Source organism: Mesocricetus auratus, unplaced genomic scaffold, assembly GCF_017639785.1.
Source record: "Mesocricetus auratus isolate SY011 unplaced genomic scaffold, BCM_Maur_2.0 Super-Scaffold_100676, whole genome shotgun sequence".
NCBI classification, from domain to species: domain Eukaryota; kingdom Metazoa; phylum Chordata; class Mammalia; order Rodentia; family Cricetidae; genus Mesocricetus; species Mesocricetus auratus.
In genome coordinates, this window is record NW_024429266.1 from 98,488,616 (window position 1) to 98,501,899 (window position 13,284).

The window sequence follows — 13,284 nt, forward strand, 5'->3', positions numbered from 1 at the left end:
GGTTAGCAGAGGCCACAGAGGAACCTTCCAGAACAGGGACAACAGGACAGGACTGGAGTCGACGGCATCTGAACCCCACCTCTTCTCAGGCCTCCTCCCTGGTGCCAACTGCCCCTCTTCCCTGCAGCACAGGGCTGTGTGTGTGGGGTTTCACACTGTCAGGGTTATGGACGCAGAAGCCGTGTGTCCAGGATCCCAGGGTTCGTGATCAGCGTGTCATTCATCTGAGCCACCCAGCTGCCAGCCCCTGCTTCTGAAGAGGTCTCGAGGCCACCCACTGGGCTTGCTCAGATGGCCTGCACCCTTGGGCTGGCACATGGTCCCAGATCCCTGGATTTGTGATTCTGACACCAGCCACTGGAGAGCCCAGTTCAGGCTCTGGTTGTGAGCCAGCCCCGTCCCTACAGTGCTCCACGGCAGTCCTCCACCCCGTGTGTCCTGGCAGCAGGGGAACTGAACCAGTCTAAACAAATATAGGACGCTGCCCATGTCCCCAACTGAGGGCCTGGCCTCCTGCTTGAGCACACCCAGCTGCTCTCCCCACTAGTGTGGTGCTAAGCGCCTGGAGCAGAGGCTATCCCAAAGTCTGAGCTGAGGCATTTTCATTCCCTCACCCCCTGGCTAGGCCATCTTCCCAATGCAGGAAGCCCCCTGCCCCATGCCTTCGACACAGGGTAAGGAGCCACTGGGTTGCAGCACAGGCCTCAGGTAGCTGTCTGCATCCGGGCCCCACTCAGTCCACATCTGGGAGCAGGGGGAGGAGGGGAGGATTTGCAGTAAGACAGGCCTGGGACACTGATGTCCTGCAGACAGTCTCAGCAGTTCACTCTCCTGCCTGGGAAAGTGGAAGCCCACAGTGGTCAGGAGTCTGTCTAGAGGCACACAGCACATGGACGAGCAAACCCAGACCTCTGACCTCCCTCACAATCCTGCTACAGAGCTGTGTGTGCGTGCGTGTGCGTGCATGTGTGTGTCTGTGTGTGCACCAACAGTCCTCAAAGGAGGTGGATCCGTGTAGGTGCCCTGTGTGGTCAACCAGGGAAACTATCAAGACAGTGGAGAAGGGTTATGCGCAGCGGGTCAGGACAACTGAGCTGTCCCTGCACTCTGACCATGGAGAAGAGAGCTGCATGCTGAAGGAGGCGATGGAGGACACATGGCAGGTCCCTCAGAGAGTTCCAGAACATTGCTGACAACCCAGTGTGCTTATGGCATGCATGCACAGACAAGACTGTACTCTGGCCGGGTGATGGTGGTGCACACTTTTAATCCCAGCACTCGGGAGGCAGAGACGGGCAGATCTCTGTGAGTTCAAGACCTTCCTGGTAATAGAGCAAGTTCTAGGACACGCTCCAAAGCTACAGAGAAACCCTGTCTCAAAAAAACCAAAAAAACAGCCGGGCAGTGGTGGCGCACGCCTTTAATCCCAGCACTTGGGAGGCAGAGGCAGGCGGATCTCTGTGAGTTCGAGGCCAGCCTGGTCTACAAGAGCTAGTTCCAGGACAGCCTCCAAAGCCACAGAGAAACCCTGTCTCTAAAAAAAAAAAACCAAAAGGACTGTATTCTGCATCTGCCTCTGCCAAGATCATGAGAATCGCAGTGCGCCAAGATGCAGGGTCAGGAAGGTGAGTGAGCCTGGCCACTCAGCCACGACAAGGAAGGAAGAAGGCTGAAGAGATGGCCCAGTGGGAAAGCACTTGTCCAACATACAGGACGTCATCTGTATGCGTCATCAGAACCCACGCAAAGCCAGAAGCAGCATGTCTAAACCCCAGGGCTGCTATGGCCTGATGGGAGTCGGAGCTGGGGACCTGTGGAAGCTGACCACTCAGGAAGCTGGGCACACACATGGAAGACTCAAGCAGGATCCAGGGCAAGGACCGACACTCAAGGTGGACCCGTCAACCACACGTGTGCACATACAGGACACACGACTGTGTCTGTGACACAGGGACGAGGTTGAAGCTTGGTGAGTCACCGTGAGGGAGGTTGGGAGTCGCAGCATAGGACAATGCCTCTCTTCTCCACATCGTAGAAAGCAAGCACCACGGAGGGCAGGTCGGGCAGCGGGGAAGGCCTGGAGGGGCGGCTCTCACGCAGGGCGAGCACACTGAGCTCAGGCCCGAACAGTACCTGGAGTGTCTCTAGGGAAGCCTGAGAGCTGGGACACTTGGCCAGGGGCTGCCTGGTGCAACTGGGGACTCACCACTGTGTCCCCTGCACTGCACAGAACCCCCCCCCCCCAAGCCCAGGGTTATGGGTTTGGAGAAACAAAATGTCCTAGGCCAGGCTGGGGCTATCTTCCCAGGGTTCTTGGTCCACCCCAGAAATAAGGCTGGTGGCCGCAGCCTGGGGACCTACCAGCTTCCACCGCTGCTCGGGGATGGCACTGACGTCCACGGGGTTGCGCTCAATCACATTGAGGAACCGTACCTCGGGGACTGCAATGGCGCAGATCACATGAATCCACCTGAGGGGTAAGGGCAGGTCACAAGTGCACTGCTGATGGCTCCAGGCAGTCCCCAGCAGGAGCTAGGTGAGGACTATGGGCATTCAGGACACTGCTCCCCTAATGGTGGACTCCCCATCTCTCTCTCAAACCTCCAGGGCAGCTGAGCAGGGAGACAGGACAGTGACAGGGCACACACCTGTGCTCTGTGGTGGTCTGCAGTGCTCCTCCCCGGAGGTTGCACAAACAGCATTCCTGAGGAACAGATCAACACGGTGAGATAGTTACCTCCACTGCGCACCACCCCCACCCCCGGGATAATGAGTGTCAGGCCCCAGCCTCAGCACAGCTAAGATCAGGACACTCGCCCAGGGAGGCCTAGGCTTTGGGCGCCACCCAGCACCAGGTGAGTTACCGCAGTCCAGGCATGGGCCGCACACCGGGAGCATGTCCAGCCCTCCTTGGCCAGCTCAGGCCGGACACCATAGCAACCTGGAAGACAGGGGAGTGATGGGACCAGACCAAATCTGACACCTGGAACACCTGCAGCCCCTCACACCTGCAGCACCCCACACCTGCAGCCCCTCACACCTGCAGCACCCACACCTGCAGCCCCTCACACCTGCAGCCCCTCACACCTGCAGCCCCCACACCTGCAGCCCCCCACACCTGCAGCCCCCACACCTGCAGCCCCCACACCTGCAGCCCCCACACCTGCAGCCCCTACACCTGCAGCCCCCCACACCTGCAGCTCCCCACACCTGCAGCCCCCACACCTGCAGCTCCCCACACCTGCAGCCCCCACACCTGCAGCTCCCCACACCTGCAGCCCCCACACCTGCAGCTCCCCACACCTGCAGCCCCCACACCTGCAGCCCCTCACACCTGCAGCTCCCCACACCTGCAGCCCCTCACACCTGCAGCCCCTCATACCTGCAGCCCCTCACACCTGCAGCCCCTCACACCTGCAGCCCCTCACACTTGCGGCTCCCCATACCTGCAGCCCCCACACCTGTACACCCTGGATGTTATCCCCCCCCAAACTCAAAATGCATTGTGTCCAGAAAGTACCCTCCTGTCCCCAGAGCCTCTCACACCCAGATGGCTGTGGAACACTCACTGGCATGGACCTGCAGGCAGCAGTGGGCACAGGAAATGAGTGGGCTGGTTCCATCCTCGCCGACGTAGGAGTTGGCTGGCAGCGGCTCTGTGTTCTCCCCACTCGAAGTAAAGCACATCTCAGGGACCAGCGGCCGTGTTCTCTGGCCACTTTTGGAGGGTGGCTGGACAGCAAGGTCCCCCGGAGTGGCCGGGACCTCTCGCTCTGTCTGTACTGACTATAGAGGTACAGCCATCAGCAGGTGACAGAAGACCCCGTATCAGCTCAGGACCAGAGGCCAGGCTGCAGCTCCCTCCCGCCTATCCTGAGTCTGGGGTGTGCAGCTGCCCGGGGACTGAATGGCATGGGGGAGACAGCTGCGGCATCGGGGCGGGGAGGACGAGCAGGCACTCACCTGGCTGTAGGGGTAGAAGAGAACACAGATGGCGCAGTAGGGCTCGTTGAGGGCAGCTGCGGCATTGAACTTCCTCTCAGCCTGGAAGCTGGCGGCCTTGTTCTTCCACTGCAGTGACAGCAGGGACTTCAAGGCCTCGGGGTCACTCACATCGTCCTCTCCTGAGAACGGGAAGGCTTCTGTGAGAGACGGAAGGGCTTGAGTTGGAAGACAAGGCCCAGGGCGGCACGTCCCCCTGGTGCTCTCGTCTGCACGGCCCTGGCTGGTACATGTGGTCTGCATTCCTAGCAGGGGGAGGGGCTGCCTTCCCTCCATGGTCTCCCCAGAGCCTAACCTAAGGCCTGGACACCACACATGCCACCCTCAGACACATCCTTTGTGATGTGTCTGCAAAGCTGGGCACAGCGCTGCCTACCTGCCCGGGAGCCTCAGCCACAAGTCTGCTGAAGGCTGGCCCCGTGTGGCAGCGGAAGTGGGGACTGTCGGCCAGAGCCCACCCCACCGTATCACCTCACTCCTTGGAGCCCTGAGAATGCCCCCCAAGGAGCCTGGACACTGCCTGGTACAGTCTGCCCAGCTTGGGGAAGCCACACACGAGCCTACGGGAACCAGAGACCAGGACTGTCCTGGGTTCTAGCTGTGCCACCTTCCAAGAGACACTTGGGGCATGGAGCTGGGGAACTCCCCAGAGTGCCTTCTAGGGAGCTCAGCTGGGAGGCAAGAACCTGGGAGTCATTCCTGTGGTGAGGTCTTGGGGTGAAGAGTTGCTGATCACATGACAAGGGGGCACTAGGCCCTGGCAAACGGCTGGTTGGGAGTGCGCGTGGCGGAGGCCCGTAGGCAGCAAGGAACTGGGTGGTTAAAAGTATGGGCGTGTGGAGCCGCGTCTGCGATGGGAAGGGGCAGAGAACTCTGGGCTGCGCCTCCCTTCCAGTGGTGGGGGGGCTGCAGGGCGCACACTGGCACCTGTGGGAGGGGCCGGCCTGGGCTCCGTGCGGGGGGGGAAGCAGCAGAGCAGCCGCGGGCCCTGCTTACCTTCGTCGCTCGAAGCCTCCTGTTTGACCACAGACAGCGGGGACCGTGTGGGTGGCCGACCCAAGGGGTGACGCCGGCTTTTTTTGATTTCCACCTTCAGCTTAGAGAAGGAGGATGGTGCCTAAAACACACAGCACTGTGAGTGATGGACAAGGTCACCCACAACACGCACACGTGTGCTCACATCCAGTCACTCACGGCATATACATGTGTGCTCACATGCAGTCACTCACAGCATGTACACGTGTGCTCACATGCAGTCACTCACAGCATGTACACGTGTGCTCACATGCAGTCACTCACAGCATGTACACGTGTGCTCACATGCACCGTCACCCACAACACACGGACTCCAGCTGCCACCCAGCTGTGTGGGCAGAACCTCAGATCATCAATCACCACCTGTGCATCCCCGGCTCGGGCCTGGCCTTCCTCTTGCAGTCCCAGCTCCATGGATGCCAGCTGCGGGTGGGTCGTGCGCTCCCTGTCCCCCTCAGCGGTGTTGGTGCGGGGAAGCACATATAGCATCGGGATGATGGGCCGCGGCCGCACCTCTGCTTCCTCACCTGGTGCCCCAGGAGGCACCACATTGAGGGGTGCTGGTGGGGGACCCCCCTCTGCAGCCACGGGGCCCATGGCTGGCACCGGAGACTTGGGTGGGGGTGGCGGCCTCAGGACCTCCTCTGTTGGTAACAGAGCTGGCAAGGTGGGCGGCAACGGAGGTGACAGGGGGCTGGGGGCCTTCTTCTTGCTCCGGGCCTTGGTTGGCCGTGGTTTGCCTCTGCCATCCTCTGAGAAGAGAAGGCATCATTCAGAACCAAGTGAAACAGATGGGAGCAGGAGACAGAAGCGCTTGAGCAAGTTCAACCTCCAAAAGTGCTCGGTACTGGGCTGCTACACTTAGATTCCTGAGCTGGTGTGGAGCAGCAAGCATTCATCCCAGCACTTGGGGTATGTGGGGGCGGGCACAAGGCAGGGTTCATGATATCCTGTCTCAAAAAAAAAATGAAGGAAGGAAGGAACCTTCTGGAGGAATCAGGTCTAGAAGGGGGAGCCTGGGCTCTCAGGAAGTCACTGTGAAGACACTCAGTTGTCCCAAGCCACAGGCTCCTTCCAGGCTAGCACAGGTGTGGGGAGGAACAGACTTTTACAACACAGAGGGACCAGCAACAGATGGGTCTGGGGACCTCACGTATGGCGGCCTCTGGGGTGAGTGTTGGAGACGGTTCCTGACAGGGACATGAACAAGTGGGTCAACGGCATGCATCTTTGGTGGTACTTTAGTTGGGTGCCACAATGACTGTACAGAATATTACTTAACCAGGAACAGGTGACAGGGCCAGAATGATCAGGGCTTGGTGACTTGTACCATGTTCCCCAGGGAGCCCTACCCGGCACTGTGTGCCCTGGAGCCCCTGGTGCCTCGCATGGGTTAGGAGCCCTGGGCTGAGCGGCTCGTGGATAACAGCTGTACCCAGATGTGGAACTGGGCACCTGCCAGGCTGCTGATGGGCGAGGAAGGGAAGGAAGCATCTGTCCCTCTGCACTGGAGTGAGGCCTCTGGAGCAGGCCACCTGTGTCAGTCACCCCCCCACACCCCAGGGCGAGGTCACGGGACCCACCACTCCTGGACACATCTCGGGCCCCACTCTGGCCAAATGTCAGTCACAGCATGTGGACTTTGATCCCTCAGCCCAGGAGACGTGGCCCAGAGGTCCACATGGGTGCCCATCTTCAGACTTGGAACTTACGGGTAAGTGTCATGGGGGACGCCCATGATGCACAGGGCTCCGGCTGAGGGCCACTTGGGAAGCGGTGGCACCTTTCCAGCAGGCGACATGCCATGCCTGTCTGCCTGTCACTGTCCTTGGTGGCTCCAGTCTCTGTTGGAATGATCCGGCAGAATTCCAGGTAGGAAATGCCTGCTCACTACAGCAGAGGCAGCCTAGACTGTGCCTAGACAGCCACAGCTGACAGGCTGAGCTATGTGGCCATGGCCTGGTGTCTCTTGTGGCCACCCCACTGACTACTGGGCTGCCTCAGAGACCCAGTCACCTCCATCTCCTCTAGCCTCCCTGCAGCCTAGCGGTTCCTCTTTCTGCTCTCTGAGGAACAAGACTTTAGGCCCAGTCAGACATGCTGCCCATCATTCACGTGTTCCACAGTAAAATGTCCCCTGCCACAGGATAGACACTGCTTCCATTTCACGATGGCTTATGGTCAAGGAGAACCCTTACATCAGCAAAAGCATCCAAGGACAGCCACGCCCTGGCCTGGGGCCTGGGGCCATGTTACCTCCACAGCAGGAGGACTCTGAGGCCACCACAGGCTCCTCAGGAAGCAGGATGAGAAGCAAAGAGACTAGGGGAAGCTAGGCGAGTCGAGGGGGGCATACTCGGGAGGGGGGCACCTGACTCCAGATCCACAGGGAACAGAATCGTACTTTAAGGCACGAAGTCCCCAGTAACCAGTTGCATGGCTACAGCTCATACGCCAGTGTGCAAGGTGGGAGCAGGGAGCCGGTGACAGCCACAGGCCAGGGCAGGACCCCAATGAATGTGCAAGCCCCTCAAGATGAGCAGCAGGCAAGCGGGTGGCATTCCGAGGACGATGCAGGCAGAGGCAAGGTGTGCATATGCGGTGACTGCAGGACAGGCCGGGGACAGGCAGGAGTGAGGGGGCGGGCACTCACAGGGGAGAGAGGGGGGTCGGGGACACGGGACCTTGGGTCCAGAGAGTCAGTAGGCACACTGTACTGCAGCTTGTGTGTGTTTGTGGCTGTTGGCATCATTCCAGCCCTCAGCTCCTGCAGATCCACATGTGACCATGACAACCAGACAACCCAGAAGGGCGCAGGCATGTCATAGGGATGTCACAGGCATGTCACAGGCCTCCACACATGCAGCCTCCTGGAATCTCCTGCTTCTGCAATAGCTTGCTACTGTCAGCACTCAGTGCGGGTCAGAGCACAGGGCCTTACGCATGCCAGAAAGCACCCTACCACTCACCCCAACCATGCTCAGGTGTCTAGCTTGGAGCATCTGTGGCCGTCAGTGTCTTCTTGACAACCTTCATTTGCTGTGTAGATATTCTGACTAGTTCTTACTGGCTGGGTGGGAGCTACTGTCCACCAGCGGCCTCACTCATCCGCAGTGCCTAAAGGTCCTGAGTCTCTGGCCACCAGCTCCTGCCCTCAGCTCCATGGGTGACTCTGTCTGTGGTCACACTACACTGCGGCCACCCTCTTTGCCTCGTTTGGCCTTTCTGGGCTGGAAGACCACGTCATGGTCTGCTGTGGACAGGTCTCTGTAACTCTCCCGAGCAGCCGGTGGGAAGCTGAGATGCTGTGTTGATGCCCGCCGGTCCCTGGCCTCTCATCCCTGCTCACGCGCCTCACAGGCCACAGGGAGGTCCCTCCCTACCTCGGGGCAAGGCTGCAACTGAGTAGAAGCCAGCGGTAGGAATGAGACACCCAGTGTGCGGGGCAGGAGGGCTGGGGCACTCAGTGCCAGATTGCAGCTCAAAGTCCCCATGTCACAGGCGCCCGCATAGCCCTGTCACCACTCTGGGCCATGGTGTGTCCAGGCCAGCAGGAGCGGGATAGCAAAGCCGCACATATGCTGAAGACACCCGGCACTGACCTTCCACGCCCTCAGCCTCGTGGCCCTGTGAGGGCGACAGCTCCTCCTCCTCCTCCTCGTCCTCAGGTGTGGCATCCTCCCGGGAACAGCCCCCAGCCTCGTCCAGACCAGCCACTCTGACGGCCGCCTCCCCAGGAGACTTGGAGTCTTCAGGCTTGGACTTCTTAGGCTGGCTCCGCCTCCGGTGCGACCTGGGGGGAGGGCACTGGTCAGACAGGAGGGGAAACGTAGGACACTGAGGCAGCACAGGGAGGAGGGCGGGGAGGAGCAGGGGGGAGGGCGGGGAGGAGCAGGGCTGGGGTGAAGCGAGTGATGGAGGCACGGGATGCACGGGACACTGGATGTGGGAGGTCACTTACGCGGGCCCTGGCCTCCTGCTGGGCTCCCGCCTCCTGTCCTCCTCAGCCTTTCTCCAGGGTCTGCTCTCCTTCACACTAATTTGTCTAGAATGTAAATTTCAGCGTTTTCCTCGGCTCCACGGCTCTCTCTACAACCCTCCACACGGGGCTCTTAGGCCCACGCCCAGCCTGAGCACAGGAACGTGCCACCCTCCTGATGACGGCCGGGGTGGGCCCTGGTGCCACAAACCAGCCTTGCTGAATGAGGGGATGGAGTGAGCATGTGCAACAGGGGCAGAGGCAGGACCCCCCCGCCAGCACCTAAAGCTGCTTAGCCTACCAAGGGGGAACGGCTTCCTGCAGCTCTGTCTCCCTGGGGACCTGTCCAGTATCCCTCACCCATCACAGGCCCTCATTAGCCCAGAGAGCTGGGAATGCTCTCAATTCCTGGCTCTGGGTGGTGGCCTCTGTGGTTCTGACTGTGGCCTGCCCTCCTCTCCCTCACTCCTGTGGCTGAAATATTCTCGACCAGGGCAGGACCCCAATGAATGTGCAAGCCCCACAAGATGACCAGCAGGCAAGCGGGTGGCATTCCGAGGACGATGCAGGCAGAGGCAAGGTGTGCATATGCGGTGACTGCAGGACAGGCCGGGGACAGGCAGGAGTGAGGGGAGCGGGCACTCACAGGGGAGAGAGGGGGGTCGGGGACACGGGACCTTGGGTCCAGGGACGCCCCACCCCTTCTGCTCTGGGTGGGCAGCCCCAGCAATGCGCTGTCTTGGAAACACCGAGTCGGGACAGAAGTGTGGTGGCTCAGACTCTAACGGTTGCCCCCGGGGCCGAGGGCTGGTCCTAGTGGCTCCCAGCTCCAGACAGCGCTCACAGCCTGCCACCAACTCACTGGGCCACGGCTTCCTGAGTGGCCCTATCCAGTCACTGCCCTGACCCCACTGTGAGCTGGTCCTGGAGGTCACCCCAGAGTCTGCCAGGCCCTTGCACAGCTGACTGGGACACCCTGGACCTCACACCACCCTATTTACAACTGAGCACAGCAGTCTGCATGGCTCCCACAGTTCAGGAAATGGGACCTTAGCACACCTGTGCGCCACACCAGAAAATCAGGGACTCAGAAGCTGTGACCATCCAGAGCAGGGAGGGCCATTGTGTGCCAAAGAATAGCCATGCTGTATTAGGAAAACAAGCCGGGACCAAGGCTTGTGCCAACTGTCACACCCCACACTGATGCCTCTCCCAGGGGCAAGGCCTGACCTATATCCTCTCCACCAGCGCCCCCCTCCCCGGCCTGACACACATGGGCGTGGCCATTCTTCTGCAACAGCTTCTCTTCAGGCAGCCTGAGCCGGGCGGGGCCTCTTCTACTGGATGACCAGTTCCTTTTGGCATCTGCAGGTGTCCCAGCCCCACCTAAAGTCTGCAGCTTGCCTCCAGCTCCACAGTGATGACCCTAGCACCTGTCCCTGCTCCAGATGGCGCACGTCACTATGCCTCTGGCAAGGTGAGCCTTCTGTAGTCCTGCAGCTCTCGGGGCTTACACTTGTGCTGGGCTGGTGAGCACCCTGCAGTAGCTTTCTCAGAAAGGAAGTGAGTTGTGGAGCTGTGGGTCTCAAGCTGTCTTTCCTCCCTGTGCCCAGTCAGGATGGGAGTAGTTTGGGGGGGGGGTTAGGAGGACCCTGGGAGGGGATCTTGGGAGGGGACCACAGTCTTTAGCCTGATGCCAGATGCCAGGTTTTCTCTGGAAGCTCTGGGGACAGCCTGCTGAACCCACGTGAGGGAGCCGTGGGTGTGCTCCACATTGTGGTGATCGTCACTCCGCACGGCAGAGCCACTGCTACGTGTCTGCAGGACTGCTCTACCCTGCTCGGCTGGCTTCTAGCACCCTCTGTCTGCTGCTGCGTGGTGCTCTGCATTTCCCTGTAGCATCCTGGGCAGCTGCGCTGGCTTTTCCTGTCCCTGCTCTTCTACCACATGCGGCAGTGGCTTCGGGATCGATGGCCTTGAAGTCCGTATGGGTCCCATCCTGGCCTCTAGCCCTTTTTTGACCTGGCATTACGGATGCTCTGGAGGTGGGTGAGGGGCTTGCTGACGAGGGAGATGCCAGGTGGAGGAGGAGGGGGGAGGCTCCACAGGGACCATTGTTAGGATCAAAGCCGCCAGGCGGGTCCTGCACTGAAGATGCCAGTCCTCTGCTCTGAGGTGAGAGGCATGTCCCAGAGGATAGGCCTGGCTATGGGGCTCAGGAAGAAAAAGCTTTGACTCCTCCCTCCACACCAGGGCTCCTACTGGTCTATGCAAGGCAACAAGGCTCCAGCCTGGAATCCCTAAAGTCCCGGCCCGTCTAGCCTGCTCTGAAAGGCCTCCTGCTGCCCCTCAGGGCCTCAGCCACACAACTGCTCCTACAGTCCTGCCCTCGCCCACACCCGGCAGGTCAGAATCATGTCGACTCTTCAGAAGTCAGGTGTTGGCATGTGAATGACACAGACTCGTCCGAGATGAAAGCAGGTGCCCTGGGACTTGAGACCAGCAAGCCTACAGCCTTCGCTGAGGCATGGCCCCGAGAAGACGGCAGCTGCAGCAGATCCATGGGACCTGTGTCCACAAAGCAGCCAGCTCACCACCTGCCCGCAGGCACTAGCTCCCTCAGTTTGCTCCATTCTTGCCACTAAGGTGGAGTATTTAAGATATCCCCTGGCAAAATGAGGTCAATTCTGGGGTCATGGGTTGGGGGTCACAGGTTGGAGTGTGGCACTATGGAGCACCAACACGTCCCAACCCCCACACATCCAAAGCATGCCAGGTTGGCCGAGGACTGTGGCACTGCTCCCTGGAGTCAGCCCACCTGAGAAGCTGCTGCGGAGACAGGAGACTAGGATTGGGGACAGGGTGGGCACAGGCAGCCTGAGCTTAGGCCTGCGTGGAGGGAGCTCTGTGCAAACATACAGGGGCACAGAAGAGGACACTCATCTAGTGAGGAGGCTAAGCCACCACTGCCGCTCTAGTAGTGGCTCCCAGCAAGGGGCCAGTGGGGCTGTCTGATGTCCAGTGGGGCTGTCTGATGTCCAGTGGGGCTGTCTGATGTCCAGTGGGGCTGTCTGATGTCCAGTGGGGCTGTCTGATGTCCAGTGGGGCTGTCTGATGTCCAGTGGGGCTGTCTGATGTCCAGTGGGGCTGTCTGATGTCCAGTGGGGCTGTCTGATGTCCAGTGGGGCTGTCTGATGGCCAGTGGGGCTGTCTGATGGCCAGTGGGGCTGTCTGATGGCCAGGGCTGTGACTGAGGCTTTGCACAGAGGCCAGGTCAGGACTGTTCTCAGCACCTGACAACAACAGCAGCTTCAGGCTCTGGTGTGTCAGGGAGACAGGTGCTCTGGCCCCACTCTGAACCCTTGACTGCCTCAGTTTCCCCAAGGGGGCCAAGCATGAGGACGACGCACAACACGCTGTGGACCGTGGGAGCACAATAGAGGCCAGGACCTTCAGAAGAAGCAAACAGCTCTGCCCTTGTTTTAGCAGCTTTAGAGGGGACTGTGTCCTTGGCAGTGGGGTTCATCTGCTACTCAGCCACTGCCGCGTTAGCACGGCTTCTAGAAAGGACATGATAGCGCTCGGGGGAGGAAACCTGTGAGAGGATGGCTGGAGGCGTGAGGGGGGAGTTCCATGTCCCATGGGCCACTTCTTCTGGCCTCAGAGTTCCATCCTTGGATGGCTCTGGTGTCACTATGGTTCTGGAATGTGGTATCTGTTTACTGGTCATCTGATCAGCTGACCCATAAGCCCAGACACTGAGAACCAACCATCAGGAAACCATCCCCAAACCGTGCAGGTACACTCAGGGCCCCTCCACAGGCTGTCACCTGACTGCTAGGTGCTGCCAGAATCCTCTGCAGAAGGTTCTAAAACCACAGGCTGCTCTCCGAGAGGAGGACAGAGAGCAGGGAGGGGGTGGGTGAGACTAGTGCACACACTGCAGTGTCGAAGAGGACATAGTGAGGGAAGGCCCCAGGTGACCACCCCAGACACAGTCCCCACGGCCTGGCTGCAGAGCAGAACCCCATGCCCAGGGCTAAACACAGCCAATGCAGGGTGCAGGATCCTGTAGCATGTGGAAGCCATCGGGATCCTAGTGGGGTGTCCACAGGTCAAGGGAGCAGTTTTGTTCATATGTAAAGTCTTGTCAACCGTGGTGGCTCCTGAGTGGCAGCCACAGACTGGCCTGTCAGGTGCAGAGTTCTTGAACCTTCCTGGCCCTCGCAGGCAGTAGGCTGAGTTCTGTGCAGTCCCACGGCTGTGGC

General features: G+C 60.0%; 1 protein-coding gene across 2 annotated transcripts in view; it reads right to left on the reverse strand.

Annotated features, from left to right (window-relative positions):
* Positions 1-13,284, reverse strand: part of Kdm4b (lysine demethylase 4B) — an 83,074-nt gene that overhangs the window by 4,720 nt on the left and 65,070 nt on the right. Inside the window, exons 11-19 of one of the 2 annotated variants that reach the window (XM_040739217.1) lie at positions 8,999-9,082; positions 8,640-8,830; positions 5,401-5,789; positions 4,999-5,119; positions 3,964-4,142; positions 3,570-3,786; positions 2,865-2,941; positions 2,649-2,704; positions 2,362-2,470 (exon numbers count right to left, since the gene is read on the reverse strand). In XM_040739217.1, coding sequence (XP_040595151.1) covers positions 2,362-2,470; positions 2,649-2,704; positions 2,865-2,941; positions 3,570-3,786; positions 3,964-4,142; positions 4,999-5,119; positions 5,401-5,789; positions 8,640-8,830; positions 8,999-9,082 — 1,423 coding nt within the window. The remainder of the gene's footprint in view (positions 1-2,361; positions 2,471-2,648; positions 2,705-2,864; positions 2,942-3,569; positions 3,787-3,963; positions 4,143-4,998; positions 5,120-5,400; positions 5,790-8,639; positions 8,831-8,998; positions 9,083-13,284) is intronic. The other variant, XM_040739218.1, reaches the window with a different exon arrangement.